Source organism: Hyperolius riggenbachi, chromosome 4 (assembly GCF_040937935.1).
Source record: "Hyperolius riggenbachi isolate aHypRig1 chromosome 4, aHypRig1.pri, whole genome shotgun sequence".
NCBI classification, from domain to species: Eukaryota; Metazoa; Chordata; class Amphibia; order Anura; family Hyperoliidae; genus Hyperolius; species Hyperolius riggenbachi.
The window spans coordinates 398,124,957-398,147,023 of record NC_090649.1 but is presented as its reverse complement, the minus strand read 5'-3'; the positions used below and the strand labels follow the sequence as shown (position 1 = coordinate 398,147,023).

At 42.8% G+C, this 22,067-nt stretch overlaps 1 protein-coding gene across 2 annotated transcripts in view; it reads right to left on the bottom strand.

Moving 5' to 3' along the window:
• Positions 1–7,989: 7,989 nt before the first annotated feature.
• Positions 7,990–22,067, bottom strand: part of NPHP1 (nephrocystin 1) — a 111,551-nt gene continuing 97,473 nt past the window's right edge. For both annotated transcript variants that reach the window (XM_068232259.1, XM_068232260.1), the window contains 2 exons: positions 12,049–12,093; positions 7,990–8,416 (listed from right to left, as the gene is read on the bottom strand). In XM_068232259.1, the coding sequence (XP_068088360.1) occupies positions 8,138–8,416; positions 12,049–12,093 (324 nt within the window). In that variant the 3' untranslated portion in view covers positions 7,990–8,137. The remainder of the gene's footprint in view (positions 8,417–12,048; positions 12,094–22,067) is intronic.

Sequence of the window (22,067 nt, the reverse complement as noted above, 5' to 3'; positions counted from 1 at the left end):
ACTTGGTAGTGTATGGTCTCATCTGCCTGCCAGCACAGGTGAGACGCTAATTTTCCAAAGACTCTGCAGAGGCCTCGGGGAGCCACAGTTAAGATGGGGGGACCTGTGGGGCCCCTACTGGCTCTGGGGCCATGGGGCGATTTCCCCCTTTTCCTCTATGGTAACGCCGGCCCTGAATAAGAGTAGTGTCAAGCAGGTTAGATCGCTGTGTATTTTCCCCAATATCCATTTACAAAAGACCTAAAGTAATCCATTGTTTATCACCATAATGTAAAAATCAACATTTTAACCTTGCCAGAATAGCTTAGTAAAGTGAATAACTGGGCTACAAAAAGAATAAAAATATCGTTTTCAAAATTAGATATTATTACATGGGATACATATTCTTCCCAGTGTTATATTTTGGGGGCCATCAAAGAAAGAAGCTATGCAAGGTATATTTTGCACATTCACTGACACAATAGGCTTGATTCACAAATCGATGCTAACAGTTATCACGCTGGTAAAAAGCCCCTTATCACGCCTAAACTCAGTTTAGGCGTGATAAGTTTAGGCATGATAAGTTTAGGCATGATAAGTTTAGGCATGATAAGTTTACGCGTGATAAGTTTAGGTGTGATAAGTTTAGGCATGATAGGCGTGATAAGTTTAAGCACCAACTGGGTTAGCACCGCAGTGCACAGCTGATCAAAAGGTTTGCGCTAGCAAAGTCTGGTGCACTTCGCATAGAGTTTAATGGCGCTGCTTTGCGCACGGGACTTTGCACGCGATCTAAACTTATCTAAACTTACCACACCTAAACTTATCACACCTAAACTGGCTTTTCACCAGCGTGGTGCAATGGTTATCACGCCTAAGTATTTTACTGGGTTAGCACCGCTTTGTGAATCGAGCCCAATGTGTTGGGTGCCATCTGTAAAAGTGTAAAGCGGCACTGCACAACAGAGCATAAAATTCGCTTAAAGCAAACCCAAAGTGAAAAAAAAACCAAAACGTATGATATAATCAAATGTATGTGTAGTACGGATAATGAATAGAACATTAGTAGCAAAAGAAAAAGTCTCATTTTTATTTTTAGTTCTATAGGTTTTTCCTATAGCATTGCATCATTCTGTCATATTTGCAGTTTACAAACCTAGCTCTGTCTTTTAAGCTATAAAACAAAGCAGAAATAATGATCCTTTGAACTTTCCTGCAGTAAAATCTTATTTCAAGCTGTCCCTCACTGTTTCTTTGCTATTTAAGTACTTCAGAAAACAGGACTGTATTTGACCCAGTGGGTCGAATAGTTCAGAGAAGCTCTTTTGCATAGATAACAACTGAGGTGTTTTAACTCCTCCTATAGTGGAAAACAATATACTTTTTTCTTTGCTACTAATGTTCTATTCATTATCCAGTGGCTGGATAGTGTAATGGTAAGGGCTCTGCCTCTGATATAAGTGACCTGAGTTCGAATCTCGGCTCTGCCTGTTCAGTAAGTCAGCACCTATTCAGTAGGAGACCTTTGGGCAAGTCTCCCTAACACTGCTATAGAGCGTCCTAGTGGCTGCAGCTCTGGCGCAGGAGAAAAGCTCAATATAAATGATCTTTGTTTGTTTGTTTGTACACGTACATTTCATTGTAGCATTAGTATTTATTTTGCTTTAGGTGTGCTCTAAATTCATTTAATTAACCCAATCCGTTATTTAGGGGGCTTGATCTTGATGTTGATTGGCATTTAGGATTCTGACCTTGGATCTACCACTAACCATCTAACATAGATGCATTTTGTACTTAGAAGGACAGGGAATCTTCCACCCTCTTAGGGCTCTTCTCCACTGAGCAGGCTTTGATCTGCTTTCAGGATCACATGCGTTTTGCAAATCACAAGGGCACTGAAAAATAACGTAAATGGCAGTGCCCTGTTTCCATTACGGCCTTGTTTCTGTGCGGTTTAAAAATGCTTGCTGTGTTGTGGAGCTTTTGCATTTCCATTGAGCGACGTGAATTGGAATCTGCAAACACACTATAAAAAAAACACTTGAAACTGCTTCCATTTGTGATTGTGTTTTTCAATTGCAGTGGAAAAGGGCCTTTACTGGTTGGTTTGCACCACGTCATGTGAACATTACATGATGTAGGGTGACCAGTAATAGACCAGAGGATCCTGTTCTCAGGGCCGGAGCTACCACAGGGAAAAATAGGCGATTGCCCCAGGGCCCCAGAGCCTGTAGGGGCCCCCAAGGTGTCCCTCCCCATCTTAACTGTTGCTCCTTAGGGACTCTGCAGAGTCTGTTAAGTTGGGAGGTGATTGGGGAAAGTCAGCAGCCAGCTCAGGGGCCTAGGAGGGACATTTGGCTGCAACACAGGGCCTCTAATGCCGCTTTTTGGTTGGGGGGTGTCTGTTGGGGGGCCCCCAGGCTAATTGTGCCCTAGGGCCCCATTGTTACTTGAACTGACTCTGCCTGTTCTCTACACTTTGGTTGTTGTGTATGCACACTAGTCACACTATAGTCATGCCGAACTAGTGTTTAAATGAGTGGTATGTTCAATACTATGTTGAGTGCAGGGGTGAAAGCCAGGACTTTCTGATGTGATGGATAATAACAGCGATCATCAGGAGACAGGCCTGATTTTTGTGAGCAGATCTGACTCCTATGCATGGGCAGCATGGCAGAGATTCATATAAAGAAAAGGTATACTAAAAGGAGAAAACTGGGGCATAGGGGTTGTTAGAGAAATGAGACTGCACAGGAAAGATATTGGCCAGATAATTGGTTTAGAAACATGCCTGTTCCTCTCTCAGTAAAGTCAATGTAAATACATGGAAAGAGCCAGATATCAATAGTCTGCAGTAGTTGGAAGAACAGATGAAGGTAAGCTTATTCGGCTGGAACACAGATCATTCCTATGTATCAGTGACAACCAACCAATGGTGACAGCCAGGTTCTATGTTATTTTACAGTAATATGGATGTTCCAACTTGATGATTCAACATGGGAAGGCTAACGTTGCAGACTTTCTACACCTCAAGACAGAGGGAAGCACTTTTGAGGCTGGGGATGTACTCATTCAGGCCCCATTCACACCTAAAAACAAAAAGGCAAGCATTTTGCGTTTTTTCCCCATTCCTGGTGCTCCGCATTTTTGTAAAAAGCGCTTTTCTAAGCATTTTTTTCAGAGCGGTTTTGTAATTCACTCCCTAATGTAAGTCAGGAAGTGAACTCTTTGACCCGGAAAAGAATAAATACAACGTATTTATTCTTAAAAACGCAAACGCAATCTCTGCACAAAGTGATTTTGTGTTTTGCGGTTTTTTTTTATACCTTCCATTATAGCAAAAACACTATGGTACAGGCACCGCTTTGCTGAGCGGATCGGAAACGAACCGCTCAGCTGTGAACTCTCTCATAGAGAATCAATGCACAAGCGTTTTGTGGGCGATTTTAGAAATCGGCAGCGTTTGAAAAAAGGCGGAAAACGCCCTTAGTGAGAACGGGCCCATAATTACACCTGGCCCAAGTCAAAGCGACCTAAGGCAAGCACAGAGCTATGTTCATGCTGGATTTTCATACTTCTGTGCATTGTCCATTCCTGTCTTCACTCCTCCCATTCCAGTAATCACTCCTAGAAAAACGTAACTTCTGTCACATTTTTATACAGGAAGAGGCAGGCTTGCAGCGATGTTCCTTCCAATCACCCCTCCCCCTATTCACTCCCCCTGAAGAGCAAATTCAGTCTAAATTTCAAATTGTATGGATCCTATTCTATTACAAAGTTATAATTACCTGCCAAACCGTTTTTCTTGACGGAGCCCTGTGATTGCCTCTGGCGTGTAGTTCTGCCCTTTTGCAGGAAAGCGCCATAGCACTTTCTTTAGCTCCAGATAGAGAAACTGCCATGGCACTTTTCTGATAAGAGGGAACATTGCCACAAGCCTGCCTCTTCCTCTCTGGGGGGAGAGGAGGGGATCAGCCAACTAAGGTTTCTGTGCATAGTTGGCTAGCATTGCCTTGAATTGAATGTTTTTTAAGGGGAGAGAAGAAAATTTGATCATAAGGGGCATAAAAGGGGCAACTTAAAGAGGAACTCCAGAGAAAATAATGTAATAAAAAAAAGGCCTTCATTTTCACAATAATTATGTATAAATGATTTAGTCAGTGTTTGCCCATTGAAAAATCTTTCCAATCCCAGATATACATTCTGACATTTAGCACATGGCGACATTATTACTGCTGACAGGTGATGTCAGTGGAAGGAGAAGCTGCTTGATTTTTGGTAGTTGGAAACTGCTGTAAACTGCTGTTTTTTCCCACAATGCAATAAGGCTCACAAAGTGTGATGTCAGGACCTTAGTCATACAGAGCCTCCTAATGATCCATTTGTGAAAATAAAAAGATTTCTCATGGGGAAGGAATACTTTTTGATTGAGATGAAGTTCAATTCTTGGTTATGGTTTCTCTTTAAAAGTCAAACAGACAAAAAAAACTGTTGCACAAATGAGCAAGCTGCTCTTGATATTGTTAGCCTATCCTGTATTTGAGTAATGTTCTTCCAAACAATATGACTCCAGTCTGATAACACTAAGAAAGATAGTATCAAAGCTACAAATATCTTATATGTCACCAGCTGGACAAATTGCATACTGTAATTGCAACAGGAGATAAAGTTATCACATGGCCTCATTCATTTTCATTAATATTAAAGGGACATTGTACTTGTTATATACAGTACACAGATCTGTATTGCACAATTGCTTTAGTAACAGAATGTTATTTCAAATTAGAATCTATTACAATCTGCAGTCAACGTAGAATTTCCAGAACTGACCAGAAGCTTGAATGGCACTAGTCTGCAATCACTTGAGGCATAGGCTGCCTAGGCATACACCTGATCTGCCAAGTGGTGGTGAGGGGATAATAAAACAAACTGCTATTGTCATAACTACAGATGGACAATGAGATAAGAATTTTGAGTTGATGCATACTGTATGCAAATTAACGCAAATTGGGATTGGACCAATAAAATGCAGGAGTAGGTGATATTATTTTGATCTTATTATTATCTCCCTAAGATGGCCAGTAACGATACAATTCTCTGGATTTTCGATCGTCCGATTCAGCTGTAATATTGATGGGAATTTACTTCGGGTCCACTAATGCACGGAAAACTGCTAACTGATCCGATTGATGGAATCGATGCGAAAACGGATCGATACCATTAATCTGATCGAACTGACTAGCAGCCTGAATGTCTGTTTCCAATCGCTATTATGACCGAAATGAGGCGAACTATCATCTGGATAATGGTTTTGTTAATGGCCACCTTTAGACCATATCTAGTCACAACCAATTTGTCGTTAGGAATTAATGCACCTGCTGCCACCATCAGTTACCTTCCATCTGTCTCCAAGAATTTAGTTAATTTACAATGCTTTAGTAAGACTATGGCAGGCCCCGCCTCCAAACATTCTTGTACTCACATGGACATACAGACTTCCAGCTTCAATCTGGATATTCAATGGCTAATGGAGGTGGTTGTCGCATCAATGCAGCCTTTCAACCTCCCAACATAACTTTTTGAAAGTGTGTGATGTTCTTGCTACTCAATCCCTTTAACCCCTAGCTGGAAGAAAGGCATGGCTGCCAGAGCTACTGATCTTTCTCCTAGTCTTTTAATTGGTAGCAAGGACAGAGGGTACTTTTAACATATGGCACACAGGGGAGTCCAGCAATGTCGGATTGTTGTGGAGACTTTTTGTTCATACAGGCAAAAATGACCATATTTTATTTTTATTTCATAGCATAATATAATTAAGTCACCTGTATTGTTAAATGGTCTTATGCTTGACATATCTCTACAGATTCAAATACAATCCTCATAAGTTATTCATTTTACAATGATTCTTAAAGAGTAACTGTTAGGCATTAAATACAAAATTCATTTTCTAGTGCAGGCTGTTACAATAGTCAAGAGGATGCTAACCAGGCAAATCCAAACTTTAAAATCAATCTTACTGTGCTCCTTCTCTCCCCATGCCCCAAGGCTATAAGATGGTACGCAGACTAACACAGACGCAAAAGAGAAGTGACATGTTATGCTGTATCAGCCTGATTGGCTGACGCCTCTGTCACTCACCTCTCTGCGCTGTGATTGGCCGCCTGCTCTCCCCTTCACTCTCTATGTTTCAGCCGTGTTAGTGCGCAGGGAGGGGGACCAGAGGCTGTCTCCTGTCACTGTCCTCGGCCCCCCTCCTCCAGAGGCATGTGGGCTCCATCTCTGCTGCATCTGCCGCCCGCAGAATTCTCCCTCTTCCCCGTGCTGAATATTGGGGAAGGGTAAAGGAGCTGCACACAGACTTCCTGAATAATGGTTCCAGGCGCTGCAGTTCCCTTCTATACTCTCTGCACTGCCTCCGGTGGTAATGCAGAGAACAGATGGGAACGCCAGCACTTGGATACATTAGGCGACTCTGTGCCTGCTGCCTTTATCCTCCCCGCTGTGCTCTGAATCAGTGCGGGGAGGAGGGGAATGCGGAGGGGGATTCTTTAACCTGGAGGGCACAAGATGGCCCCTGCCAGGGAAATAATATAAATTGAAAATTAAAAGAAACCAAAACGTGGACAGTGCATTACATCTGATATGTAAGTAGAGCAAGCATTTATCTACTTATATATGTATTTTTTGTGGGGGGCATATGGCTAACAGTTGTTCTTTAAAGATACTTAAGAAATAATTTGAAAGTTTAAAATAAGTAAAGATAGCCATACACCTGAAGATTAGGGGCAGATTCAAAAAAGAGACACATTTACTGTATCTCTAATCAAATCTGATTAGAGATAAATTTGTCTCTTTGTCGAAGCTGCCCATATACTGCAGGCTGATTCCCGTTCCGATTTCAGTATGAAATCTTCAGGGAATCGGCTGAGCCCACCACGCCCGCCCCGCTGCTGCCCCAATGTATAAATGTGTCGTTTCCCCACCCCCCAGTGCGTGTATTTATACATTACTGTTCCTGTGGCTGCCTTCAATGGTGTCCGTCCATCTCTCCGGGTTCTAACAGCCGCATACACGCTGGTGGCGCATAGATGGAAAGACACCATTGAAGGCTGCCACAGGACAGGTAATATATAAATGCACACACTGGGGCAGGGGGGGCACATTTATACATTATGTCAGCAGTGAAGGGGCTTTTGTCGCTCATTCCGAAATCGGCCGCCATACCGCTGATCAACCAGCATCGGCCTCACATCTTGCAGCATGCACGATTGACAATGCGAACCAATTTTTGTCCCGAAATTGTTAGCTTTGTCGGTTTGGCATGCACTTGGCGACACTGATTTTCATGCAATTTGATAATAATCGAATCGAATGGTCGATTGGCTGCCAAGTCGCCTGATGTATGGCCAACTTAATTCAAACCAATGCCATAAAAATTCTTATTCAATTAAAAAAAAAAAAAAAAAAAAAAGATATTTGAACTGGGTGTGGGGTGGGGGAGGTTGACATCAGATCTACTTTTAAGGGGCTTCTTCCCGCCCCCTGCAATCTATCCAGTACTTTGCTGTCCTTTAAGTATTTATGAACTGTGCAAGCACGGAATGTTCCAACCATGGGAGAGAGATCGAGGAGGCACGCAGATAGACTGAGCTACAGCAAGGGACCTAATAGACTGCTAGGGGCTGGGAGAGGCGCCAGGTAAGTAAATCTGATCCCCCCGCCCCAGTTCGGTATTCCTTTAAGAACACTCATAATCATCATTCTCAACTCGTCAGTTCAATTAAAACAAATCACAATGCCCATCGAATGAAAGCAGCTGAATTGATTGTCAGTAGTATTAAAGTGAAAAAGAACCATAGGAGCTGCGTTTGTTGCTAAATTTGGCGGGGTTTTTTTTTTGGGGGGGGGGGAGGGAGGGAGACTAATGACTCACTCTGATTTCTGTTGATGATAGGTTGTCTGCATTTAAATGTATCCGTCTGTTTGGAAGAAAAACTACAACAAAACACAATGCATACAAAAATGTTTATAATAAGCTATTGGTACAAAAAGGTGCACATTATTTCACTCCATATATAAATAAATTTTTACAGTTCACACACCACACAAGAGCATTTCAGAAACCCTGCGCAGCCACATCACTATTATGTCCATAGAATCATACAGTGACCGCAGACGTTCTTGCTGCATCAAGGAAATCGTATGTGATTTCTGACATGTCAAATGGCTTGTGAATACTGTCTGGGGACAGCAGGTAATTGAAGGCTCCATCTTTCTCCCTATTTTGCTTTAGGAAGTCAGCGATAGCTTTCCAACGTGCGGCTTCTGTCTCATCATCTGCCCATCGAGGTTCCTGCAGAAAGGTGGATTCCAGAAGAGGGTAAGCTGTGTCGTGGTATGCCTGGATGAACGCGCTCTTCATCACTTCAGAGTCTCTCTATGGATAATAGCAATAATAGAAAGTATTTACTATTAATGTAACGATAGGTTGTGATCAAAGGTTACAGAATAGAAACACAGATTAAAGGAAAACGCCTAAGTAGACAGGCCTGGAACAAAGCAGATGCATAAAGATTCCCAATTTCCTATTATTTTACATATTAAACCAGTAGAAGGAGATAATTCTCATAATATCTAAATAATTTTAAATCCAAATCCAACATTTTGGACTAAATAAAGAAAAAGTCAAAGTAGAGTATGCCTAGAGGTGTATCTAGAAGGGTGCAGGTATGGCACGTGCCACAGGCGCCTCTTACTTTTAAGAGATTGAGCAGCTGTCAGGGTCTCTGCAGCAACCCTGCTCTCCGACATCACTTGAGGTGAGGGGCAGGGAGAAGAGCAGATTAGTTCAGAGTTGGGAGACTCGATGCTGGACAGCATGAAGAAAGTTAAGCTTTATCTGACGGTGTTATTTCACCTTGAGTCTACACCTTAAACATTTTTGAAGGGTGTGCCTCCCTCCTCCTTTCCCCAGGGCACAATTTCAGTGTTGGCCATAGGTGCTTTTATCCCTAAATACGCCTCGGAGTATGTGGATAATAATTGTACGGTAATTGTCATAAGATGTAATAAAAAAAAAAAATTATCCAATCTGATCATTACTTCACATCGAATTCAAATCCGGAGCACCTGAATAATGCTGAACACCACACTTCAGTGCCATTTCAGTAATGAACAAGCAGACAGGGTCAGGGGCAATTCACTACTTGTGCTTCACAGCGACTCTCAATGCTTCCTCCTTCCAGTGAAAAAACTGTGAACAAAACAATTTTTCCAGACAATGGGTTTTGTTGCCATCCATCAGATGAATGAAACACATCTGCTCCGGAGTGACCGAGGACTCAGAAAAGGACTCTGGCGTGATCAGGTACAAACGTACAATATGGAAGGTTACTGGTCCACTATAGTATGAGCCAAGGTTGAGGAAGGCTGATTGCTGCTATCAAAATGCCTCACATGGATTTCTCAATACGGGTTATAAAATTGGAATACTGTGGTGACAAATTTTGCATTGAATTCATATCCCGTGTATCCGGTTTTGCCAGGTATGTATGTAATACTTTCAACATTTTGCAAGTGGAAATAGTTTCTTCTGAAATAACTGGAGTAAGTTACATCAGATCTGACTCAAAGTCCTGACTTAGCTGTGATTCAGAAAAGGTGAAACAAAGAAATCATGTCACACTATTCTAATGTGATGGTACCTATGCATCGTATGCATTAGTATACCATGTGCTGCAATGTTACTGCACTTTTCAGGGAGAAATAGTTGTGTTTGCCCGGCATCACTCAGGCTTTCCTGATTCAAAATCACAGCACTGAATACATCGTTTCAGGAACTTACATCACTTTAAATTAAAGCAGACCTGAACAAAGAACGTCCTCTCTGCTCTAAAAGATACACAATAGCAGAATAATCTTTACAGAAAAATATTTCTTTGCTACAGCTGATACAAATCCTGCAATAAATCTGAAGTGCTCCTACTTCCTGCTTTCATGGAAGCAGACATATTGTTAACATCCTGTGCTTTCAAATGAGCTTATCTGCCATGAGAGTCAGGTGACACAGGGCAGAGATCAAATTACAACTTGTGCTTAGTCACAGATGAGAGGGAATTAGACAGGCTAAACTCTCTAAATTATTTAGAGACACAGTGCATTTCTCTGTTTTCCTTCTGCCCTGTGCAAGATCCTGTGCAAGATTTCAGTTCCACTTTAATAAATGCAGCTTTCAGTGTTTAGGCTGAACCCTTACAGGAGTATCCTAAATAGTAATGCGCAAAAAACAACACAGAACCAGATGGTGTGGTGGTTAAGTCAATTTATTATCTCAACTGAAATCTAACACTAAGTGGTGAAAGGCAGTGAACTGATCATCATTGAATTTGTCACTAGGGTGTAATCCATTGATTGCTGGTTTGGACGGTGATCAAATAGTACGTGGCCACTGTTAGTGCTGTTTGCATGTGTTTCCTGGTCTTACCATTGCTTCTGTTTAGCTCATAATTGTATTGAGTTTAAGAACACAAGTAACAAGTACAGGGAAAGAAAAACCAATACATTAGGGCAGTACCAGGTAGGTATTAAATGATATGTCAAATTTTAGAGTTTTCCATTTACTAATGATGAATTCTCAATTATTTCTTTATTTACAAAAGCACTTATTTGAATGGTAGTTGTTCAGTCCAAGCGAGTAGGGTAGCTGGCTGACATCTTTGCATAGATCCTTTCCAGTTACTGCTTTTATAAAGTTGAAAGGCAATACTGAGAATCTCTCATTAAGTATAACAAAATGTCCCTCTAGACTGAATCTACAATAAAATATAACTTTTATTTCTCAAATTAAAAAAGTCTGACTGACAATAAACATACTCTAAAAGTATTGCTCGGCCTACTCTGTCAGTAATAACGGGTCACTAAATAGCCCAGGCCTTGTGGCAATACCAATGATTATAAAATCACACACCCCCCACCACATAACCCAACATGTTTCACTTCTAGACGAAGCTTTTTCAAGGGAAAAGTGACATTAAAGTGCAATTAGTGATAAGGTGCAAAGTTACATCATAAAATAAATATAGAGTATGGCCTATAGGCTCATAACATCATAGCAGCCTATAGGCCATACTCTATATTTGTTTTATGATTTGAGAAATAAAAGTTATATTTTATTGTAGATTCAGTCTAGAGGGACATTTTGTTATATATACCTGAGTTCAGGATTTGTTGTTAATCTCTCATTAAGGCCTGGTGCACACCAAAGCCAGAGGAGTTTTTCTGAGCGTTTTGAGTTTTTAAATCTGCTGCTAATGTTATCCTATGTGTCTATGCACACTGGAGCAGTGAGGTTTTGTAAAAAAAACCCATAGCATTACATTGGGAAGAGCTTTTGAAACCTCTAAAAGCTCTTCCCAATGTAATGCTATGTTTTTTTTTTACAAAACCTCATTGCTCCAGTTTGCACAGACACATAGGATAACATTAGCAGCAGATTTAAAAACTCAAAACGCTCAGAAAAACTCCTCTGGTGTGCACCAGGCCTATGAGATGGACTAGTCCAAAATCTGTCTTTTTACTACCTACTCTTAAGGACAGCAACATAGGAAAAAAGTAATTTATAGTATATTTTACCCTGGTAGAGATGTACGTTTCGTGTGCATGCATATTACATTTTGCAATTGTCCATGATAGCATTCACAACCATGAGAATGGAGCAAACAGCAGAGTAGTTGAAAAAAAGACAAAGAGGTCTCCAGCCCCAGCCCCCCCCCCCCCCTTTTTAGAGTGATTTTGCAGCGCTACTATACACAGCACTGAGCACAAACATGCTCAAAATTCTGAGATTGCGATTACCCCTAATCACAATCGCACTAGTGGGTTCAGCCACATTTAGATACAATGGCAAAGCGTTTTTGGGAATCGCTGGCGACTGTCAGGGGTCCCAAAACGCTGCCAGTTGCTGTATGTACGCTTATACTATGGAAATGCTGCATCATTGACTGATGTCATGCATGAAGTCATAACTTCCAATCACTTAACACCAGATTAGACCCATAATAAGAATTCTACCTTCTCTGATCTTTTCAAAGAGTTCTGTTTTTCTGCCCATCCACTCTGGAAAGAGAACAAATATAACGCGTTATGATTTATTGTTAGTTAGAAAACAAGACACAGTTTAATAGAACACAGTAGCCATCGCTGAAGATCCTGTAAGCAGCCACATAATAATCATAATAATACATTAGACTTCACATCCTTAGGTTTACAGTTAGTTTTAAAACAGTGACTAAATTAATGTGCATATTAAATAATAAAATTATAAGTCATGTCCTTGTGAAAGGGAGAAGGATTGCTCTTAGCAGCAGCAGCAGCACCAAGTGCACCAGGTTTTATGAGATGTTTAACGAGCCCGTCACACTAATTGGCCAATCAATGTTTCATGGTAGTCTGCTTTATGTAAAGAAATGCTTCTATTATAGTTATAGTACTATGCCATAATTCACCTTTGCTAGTAACTCTCTTCCGAGAAATACTAACATAACAATAACAACAAAAGACAATTATACAGGATATTTTCCAATACCAAAGTATGTTTTGTGCAAGAGTGGTTAAAACAAAATATAGAATTATTAATGCACACTTTCAGATTTCTCTTGGAATTATAGTTCCTAAAAGGAGCTATTAAAAAGAAAAAAATAATAAAACAGATGAAGCCAGGTGGGAGGGGTACTGCCAGGGGTGTAACAATAGCCCACGTGATGGAGGGGCCCAGGCCCGCTCCTGTATGTAATCCAGAGCATTATACATTACCTGCTGCTCACAGCATAGCGGGTCCTCTTCAGTGCAGCTCATTCCTGCTCGGTGCAGCAAATCACCTTGCAACATCAGTCTCTGCATGTCATGTCAGGGACAGAAGCTGCATGGTGATTGGCTGCACAGCACAGCACCGCATTCGAAAGGATTGAAGAGGACCTGTCATGCTGCTGGGAACAGGTAATGTATAATCGGGGGCGTAGCAATAGGGGGTGCAGAGGTAGAGACCGCATCGGAGCCCTTGAGCTAGAGGGGCCCCAAAGGGCCCATCCTCAACTACAGTATTAACTCTCTATTGGTCCTGTGCTCATAATAATCACTTCTATAGATACTTTGAACAGTAGTAATCATTAGCAAGCTGTTCCCTATTCCCTTCTTGCACCTCTGACACTGTAGTTGCCATTGGCATGTTTTGGTGCGCTGTATCAATTGTTATGTATAGAGTGCTTGGGGGGCCCCATTGTAAAACTTGCATCGGGGCCCACAGCTCCTTAGCTACGCCACTGTGTATAATGCTCTGCTGCTGTCCTGCATTACTTACAGGAGCAGGCCCCCCATAATGGAGGTTAGCTAAATACTTAAAGGGAGGTGGGCAGCTGACAGGTCTCTGTGGGGGGTCGGGCTTAAAGCAGACCTGGACTCGGAACTTCCTCTCTGCTCTAAAAGATAGCAAAAGCAATAGCAATGGCATACTCCGACTCTGACCACTGCCTTATACATCTAATACCCACCTACAGAAGGCACCTTGAGACATCCAAGTCGGTCCTTAGGACTGTGAGTAAGTGAACCAAAAAAGGCAAGCTGCAGCTACAGGCTTGCTTTGAATGTACCGACTGGGCATCCCTGGAGGCACCCTGCCTGGAGCAATGGAATGTTCTCAGCCCCCCCCCCCCCCCCCTACATAAGCTAATGCAAGGAGTTGTGCATTCCCAAAAAGATCTTCAGGGTCTATCCAAACAACAAGCTCTGGTTCAAAGGCAAGCTACGCCGGCTGCAGAAAATCAAGGAAACAGCACACAAGTCTGGAACACCAGAGGAATTCAAGATAGCCAGGTACACCTTTAAGCAGGAACTTAGTGCTGCCAAGAGGGACTACTCCTACAAGCTGGGACTCAGCCTTCGGTCCAACAACTCAAGAGAAGTCTGGAAGGCTCTCAGAGCAGCCAGAAATTTCAAACAACCCCCTCAACAGGCGTCCTGAAGCCTCAAACTAGCTGAAAAACTCAACGAGTTCTACTGTAGGTTTGAGCTCTGACCTAACCATCCAACAAACCATATGGCCTCACCTAGTGTGCCCCCAGCATCCACCTTTCCTAAAATGGACCACGGTCTCTGAGTGCCAGTAACAGTCCTGGAGGTTGACGTACTGAAGCACCTCTAACAGCTGAACCCCAGGAAAGCCGCTGACCCAGATGGTGTGTCCCCTTCGTGCTTGAGATCCTGTGCCAGTCAGCTGGCCCCTGTTCCATGTTCAAGAAATCCCTGATGGAGGGCAAAGTTTCCACCTGCCTCAAAAGGTCTACCATCATACCAGTCCTCAAAAAAATGGGTGTCACAGACCTCAACAACTACAGACCTGTTACTCCAACTGTCATGAAAATCTTTGAAAAATTTGTCCTCACTCACCTTAAAGGCGCCACCGACGCTCTCCTAGACCCACTTCAATTCGCATACAGAGCCAACCGATCCACAGAGAATGCCATCAATATTAGCCTGGCGTACATCATGGAACATCAAGACAGGCCTGACACCTCCGCCAGGATCCTCTTTCTGGACTTTAGCTCTGCTTTCAATACAATCTGCCATGAACATCCTGTATGACAACCTAGTGCAACTTAGAGTTGATCACTCTCTCTGTGCTTGGATCAAAGACTTAAGGCCCATACACACGTCGGATTTCCGTGAACGACGGGTCGTTTGAACGTCCCGTCGTTCGCCCGCTAAATCGGGCGTGTGTACAGACTGTCGTTCGCTTGATAAGCGTGAGTTTGAGCGATCCGCCCAGCGGATCGCTCAAACTCACGCTTATCAAGCGAACCACAGTCTGTACACACGCCCGATTTAGCGGGCGAACGACGGAACGTTCAAACGACCCGTCGTTTGCGGAAATCCGACGTGTGTATGGGCCTTTACTCACCAACAGGAAGCAACTAGTCAAGCTTGGTGGCTGCTTCTCCGGGGAGAGAACCACAAATACTGGTGCCCCCAGGTGTGTGTATTGTCCCCGATCCTATTCTCCCTGTATACAAACAGCTGCATCTCAACTGCCGACTGCGTTAAGGTCATTACATTTGCGGATGACACCACCATCCTTGGCCTCATCAGCGGTAAGGACTAACACACCTACCATAGTGAGATTGAGTGAATCTGCAATTGGTGTAAGAGTAACAAGCTCATCCTTAATGCTGCAAAGACTGTTGAGCTGATTGTGGACTTCAGGAAGCTCCCTCCCCTAAATCCAGTCTTCATCGAGGGCACTAAAGTTGCCAGGGTACCAAGCGTCTGGTTATTGGGCACAACCATTACCAGCAACTTGAGATGGGAAGAAAACGCCACCAAATGCCAAAAGAAGGCTCAGCAATGGTTGTTCTTCCTGAGAGAACTGAGGAAGTTCGGCATGCCGCAGGAGCTGATGACAAGCTTTTACACAGCTACCATCTAATCTAGTCTTTGCTCCTCTTTCATCATATGGTACGCAGGCACTACCACCAGCGACAAGGACAGTCTAAAAATAGTAATCAACGCAGCAGGAAGAATCATTGGCACACCTCTGCCACCACTCGACCTCCTCCATCCAGGCTTAGAACCAGGGCAAACAGGAATATGCCGGATCCCCACCCCCCTGGCAGCCGCTTCTTCAATCGCATGCATTTAGGCCGCCGCTACAGAACTATTCCCATCAAGACCTCCAGACACAGGAACTCTTTTTTTTCCCCCCAAGCGGTGCACCTTCTGAACTCTAGCTCCTCACACAGCAAGACTCCCTAGCACGGGACCCTGGCCCCCTTGCATTACTGTACATAGACCACTATCTGCATGTATGTTTTTTATTCTATGTCTTTTCTTTGCTCGGAAATGCATCTTTGCACTATACCTGCCTCTCACTGTATGTAAATTTGCACTATGCCCAATGCCGGTGTGTACCACAAACAATTCTGAGTGTGACAACTGCCACACTTGGCGAAATAAATCAGATTCTGATACTAACCTTTAAAGAAAAACATTTCTTTCTTACAGCCGATACAAATACTGCAATAAATCTGCAGTGTGTCTACTTCCTGCTTTCATGGAAGCAGCCATGGGGGTTAACATCCTGTGTTTACAAATGAGTTGCTCTGGCGAGGCTGTTGTGATTCCTGAGCTGGCACAGCTATGAGATCAAATTACTCTTGTGATTAGTCACAGATGAGGGGGAATTAAACAGGCTAAACTATCTAAATACATACAGGATACATTCCTCTCTGTCTTCCTTCTGTCCTGTGCAAGCAGTGGCATAGGTTGCAGGTGCTCACAGCACTGGGTGTAGAAATGGCTAGGGGTACTGCTGTGGTGCTCAGTCACTGTGTTCTTCCACCTGGGACATTTTTCATAGATTGGGCAAGATTCTGGAAAATAGCAGCAGGCAGTGCACAGGACTGTACTACTTCCTACACTAGATATAGTACTCCTCCCCTTCCTGTCCCGTGGGCAATGTGTCTCCTCCCTCTCTACACACAGCCTGCAGTGAGTGAATGTGCAGAGCAGCAGGGTGAGTAGAGAGAACGACTGCTGTGCTGCAGCTGGGACATTAGCAGGGAGAGGTGGCAGGATGTGTTTAGTGCTTCAGAAGTTGCCTGTCATTAGTAGCCATGTACACTGGCTGCTGTAATACTAGAGTGCCCTGGACTATTGATTATTTATCCTGATCAGAGTAATTAATCAATAATGCAAGGCAGTCTGCTGTTGCAGAAGCCAGTGATACAGATGCTGACAGCCGACTTCTGTAGCGAGCAGAGAAGCAAGGTCCCGGCAAGTCAGATTAGCTTGATTGCAGGTATTCTTACCTCTTTTCCCAGCTCCCCCTCCCACCCTGTTGTCTTCCCTATGACCCTTCCTTCTTTACATATTTTAGTGGCTTCTTATACTAACAGCATGTCCCTGTCAAACAACACTGATGATGTCTGCAGTCCTGGTGAGGGGTCTTCCTGCCATTTCTCCTCTCCCACTAGGCTCTCTGTCTTGTGCCTCTACCTCTTTATTCCCCTGCCCCCTTCTTCTATGCATCCCCCTCTTTCATATGTCCCCCTTTTCTGACTGTCCTCAGAGGAGCTTACAATCTAATCGTACCATAGTCATAGTCTAATGTCCTACCATATTATTATTGCGTACTTATATGGCACTGACATCTTCTGCAGCACTGTATAGCGTACACTAGTAGAGTTTTATAATGGTTGGCTCCGTACACATCCTGATGACTCATTTCCCCAAAAATCCACCAAAATTTGCAGCGACACGCTCGGCGCCCCAACCCGTCAACCCTCCTATCAAAAAAAAATTGGTTGTTTGGGGGGGTTGTCTGTAAATAATCAGCCCCAGCTGTCAAATTCCCTAGGTACTCCACTGTGTGCAAGAGTTCAGGTCTACCTTAATGTAGTTACGCCCCTGAGAACTGCATTTGGCTGAGATTTAAAAAGAGCAATTTTTTAATAGAGATACAAAATCTAACATTTCTGAGATGCGAAATTACTACTGCATGATGTCAGTAAAGTTCAGCTCTTCTCATGGCTGGGAACATCCTGGATTCTCTCCAGTGCTTCAGAAATTCCTCATCCCCCATCATCATTGTTTGTTTACAAAGCCCTTTCCACAAATGAATATGTAAGATTCTGAGTACTGATCAGATTCATGATGATTGATAAGTAAGGAGAATTGGTTAGGCAAGAGATAACAGGCGGTAAAGGTGCGTACACACCTTCAGCATGTGTCACTCATCAGAATGGAGCTCAGTTCTGTGAGAAATACAGCGTAACAATAACAGTAACGCATACAGATGTGTCCCATGCCTACTGCTGAAAGACATGTTCTGTTACTATGAGGAGGACAGGAAGGACAGTGGCATGGTGCACAACGGAACAACTTCCTGCAGGTGGTGTAAGGAGGGGGACAATGTGCTCAGATGTTGCTTCTGCTTAAAAATCTGGCATGTAGTTCTTTACAGAGCAACATACACCAGCAAATTGGTTCAGGTCAGCTGACAGTGGGAAGGCTATTTTTAGAATTTGAGTGATGAGTAGGGATGAAGTTTACATTTGACCTGCAAAATGGGTGGGATTGCTGCTGCTTAGAATCAGCATGATACTCATTGGTCCACCTAGTGGACAAATAGGGAGTCCCAGTGGGAGATGCTTTGCCAGGGCTCACAGTATTACCAAGCAACAGGAGTCCCAGTGACCAGGCAATGGAGGTTTGTGACAGTGCTGAGGGGTGAGTAGGTTATTTCCAAGGGTGCTACGGGGGTTCATACTGACGGGTACAAACAGGGCTGGTGTTACCGACAAAGGTTCGGCAGGCAGTGTAGAGCAGCAAAAGTAGTCCGGCGGGGAGATCTTGGGGCTTCCTTAAATTTGTGTCTAATCACAAGTTGTAATCTGATCTCTCACCTGACTGCTATAGCAGAGATGGCAAATAAGCTAATTTGAACGCACAGGAGGTTAACAATATGTCTGCTTCCATGAATCAGGAAGTAGAAACAGTGCAGATTTAGTTTAGGATTATCAGCTGTAACAAAGAAATGGTTTTGCTTAAAGGTTATTATTGTGTTGCGTATATTTTAGAGCAGAGAGGAAGTTCTGAACTCAGGTCCGCTTTAATATAGGAGGCTGCCAGACGCTTGGTTACTGTGCTGGAAGACGTGCATTAGGGACCTTGGGACTGCTCCTAGCAGGTATAAGTTAACGCATTGCTTCACGGCAGCATGAAAGGGGGAATGCAATAGGGTGTAAAAAAACTCACTTAGCAATAAAATAGTCCAAGCCAGTTTTTTAACACCTTGCCAGGTGGTAAGTTAAATGGGTTTAGGTGATGTTATCGTCGCCTGATCTTTGGCCTTACCAGTGCTCAACGCTGGTGAGTTCAAGAATAGGATAAGGCCCATAGTAGCTTATAATTTACAAAGTTGCAGTCAAACCTGCAAACAAAGAGGATCCCCACTTGGAAAGACAAACCCGAGGGAGTTCCCACAATTCCAAGGGGTATTCGTTTTTAAATCTTACAATAGTGATAGAAAGAGCAAGAAATATCATAACCCAACGTGATTCGTGAATAACCTTTCACTTCTTCAGGAGGACAAAACTCAACCCTTGAAGCGGTTCATCATTTCACATACATTTCTGGGAGTCATAATTCTTTGTCATTCAAATAATATACATAAAGGATAATTCAAAACAATGTAAGGATATGATAATAACATGACAATAACATCCAACGGTATCATTGGTAGGGACAAGAGGGGACTGCTCAGTCTGCTGATGCCATGTGTGTAGCGTGGCCAAGTGCAGTATATATCATAAATCAACATACAGGTAGACTGGTACCTGAGAGGAAATTGAACCCCCAGTACCATTTGTTTTTGACCTTTTTCATTCTCTCTTTACTGCTGTTCTTCAACACAAGCTGTTCCTATCTCTGACTTTCACTTCTTTTTTTCTACTTTTATTGGCACTTGCCATTTATAGTTCTGTTTACACCATCTGAATATGTCAGAGCTTGTAAACTCTGTACCAGCGAATCTGGTCTGCAGTGTGGAGATAAATGTTTGTATTGTCACATGACAAAGGTATGTGTGGCTTCTTACTCACAATGTGTGGCTTCCTACTCACAATTTATTACCACGTACCCTAATTACATTGTCTTTCCTTGTCTAATGTTTATGCAGAGGCTAGCTATATCCTTAGTTATCATGTGCAACCACTGTTTGACTACAAAGTTTTTTTTATGGATTGGTAGTATGTTATGCTGTTACTGTGTATAATGAACACATTATTTGTTAAAAAATAAATTAAAAAACCACAAGAACTTTGTGAGAGGATATGTGTGTCAGACAGACATACAATTATAATGTGTAGGTGTCTGTGGTGTGGGCTTGTTATGGAATGTGGTTTTGCCAACATAAAACAATGCTTGCTACCGTACAGAGGCAGTGACATAGAGGAGCAGCGAGCTGCACACCTTGCTGGGTGCAAGTTGTGCAAAGGAGTGGATAGAAGCATAAAATAAAATTGGGGTGTGTCAAATTCTATTGTATGTAGTAGTGTGGTCACTGCATAGAGAGAGATGGTCAGAAGGGAAAAGCTATCCTGTGAGTGCAAAGTGAAAGTGTAGAAAGTGTTTAATATTTAGCACTATGTGGAAAAACATGTATGAACCTATAGGGAGTGTGTCAAAAGTTCATATGCAGATATGGCTCTTTCCCACTATGGGCCTGATACATGTAGGGCTGGTAATGTTACTGATACTAATACCAGGGGAGCAGCGTGCATTATACTGTAAGTGCACCACGCTACCGGGATAACATTTGTGTTGCTAAAGTAACGTGCGGTACGCTAATATCCCAACTCAAGCTGCTTCCCTTGCATTTGTAATAGTAACATTTCAGGCCCCATGCGCCTTAGTACAGGTACTTGAGCACACTCTTTATTTCATAGTTCCCAACTATCCCTCTTTGGGAACCCAATCCCCCTGTCCATCCTCCTTCCTCATTTGTCCTTCTTTCAGGAATCATGTACAGATCTATGTAAATATATTTATTTTTCTACTGAAAAAATGTGTTTAATTGACTCCAAACTTTATTCCCATCCTTTACATTGATATATTTCTTATTTTCAAATGTTAATATGAAGGAAAATGAACCAAGATAGAAAGGACCAGTGTGGTTTTAATTCTAATACAACATATTTTTCTTACGGGATCTTTATGGTATACGTGACTAGGGGTGTGTCAGGGGTGTGGCTAGGGGTGTGACAGAGGTGTGGCTTAAGGGTCCCTCTTTCTTATCTTAAAAAGTTGGGAGGTATGTTTATTTTTTTAAAAATATAATTTTGGGGGGCAAACGTACATATGTCATGATGGTGGAAAAAGTTACAAAACCTGCACACAAATCTGCACACAGAGAAAACGCATGTCTTAACGCAAAGACATAGTGAATGTGAAAGGACAATGGGACAGATTCACTAAATAGTATTACTTATGCTAGCAGCGGCGTAACTAGACTTAGACTTTTGCCTCCCTGCAAAAATGATAGCATGAGGCCCCCTTGGTTCCTGAACCCCATGAGAGTCACATGATTGGGAGCTGGAAAATGGCAGCAGAGAGTGTTCTGCTGTGAAGCAGCGTCTAGAAGCAGGAAAAAATGACAGGCGCCCCCACTACTTGCTACTCTGCATGGCGGGAGGAGGTGGCAGGGACGAATTTTGTGATCGAACAGGGAGGTTTTTTTGCTAATTGGCTGCACTTGCGGTTAGGGAGAGGGAGGAGGAGGGGCCCCCAAAGCCTCTGGGCCCCCCTGCAATTAGGGGGGGGGGGGGGGTCAAGGGTTGATTGTTGTGCCCATGCATGCTAGTTACATAATGTGCCTTGTGCGAATGATGCAACCTGTGTTACCTAGGCAACATGGGTTGCACTAACAACGCAGTGCACATTACATAACTAGCGTAAGTAACAGTAAAATTTGCATGAAATGCCTTCTCATGGCAATTTTTACTGCTGTTTAATGAATGTCCTCCAAGGTGTGAAAGCTGTTTAAAAAAAGTATGAGTTTTTCGAAAGTTATGCTAAATCGGTAGATTGATAAGTGTGGGGTTTTCCTTCTGGTATTGGGGAATGCATTCAAATGATTACTCGTTAAAGGTACAAACTTTGGGCTTGGTTCACTAAACCGTGATAACTCAAATATCACACCTTATCAAAGATATCACACCTTATCAAAGTTAACACGCCTTATCAGAGTAGCATAGCGAGTGCTACAAACTTATGCCTGCTAATTGGCAATGGCACTCGTCCTGCCCTGAGCCCCTGCGGGTTCGTAGCGCTTGCTATTCTACTCCGATAAGGCATGTTAACTTTGATAAGGTGTGGTATCTTTGATAAGGTGTGATATATTTGATAACGTGTGATATTTGAGTTATCACGGTTTAGTGAATCAAGCCCTTTATGTGAAGCTATGGTAATGGTGTTGCTTTTTTGCCATAGGAATTATCGGCTGGGTCTTTATTATGTGAAGCTATGCTGTGTTGTATACT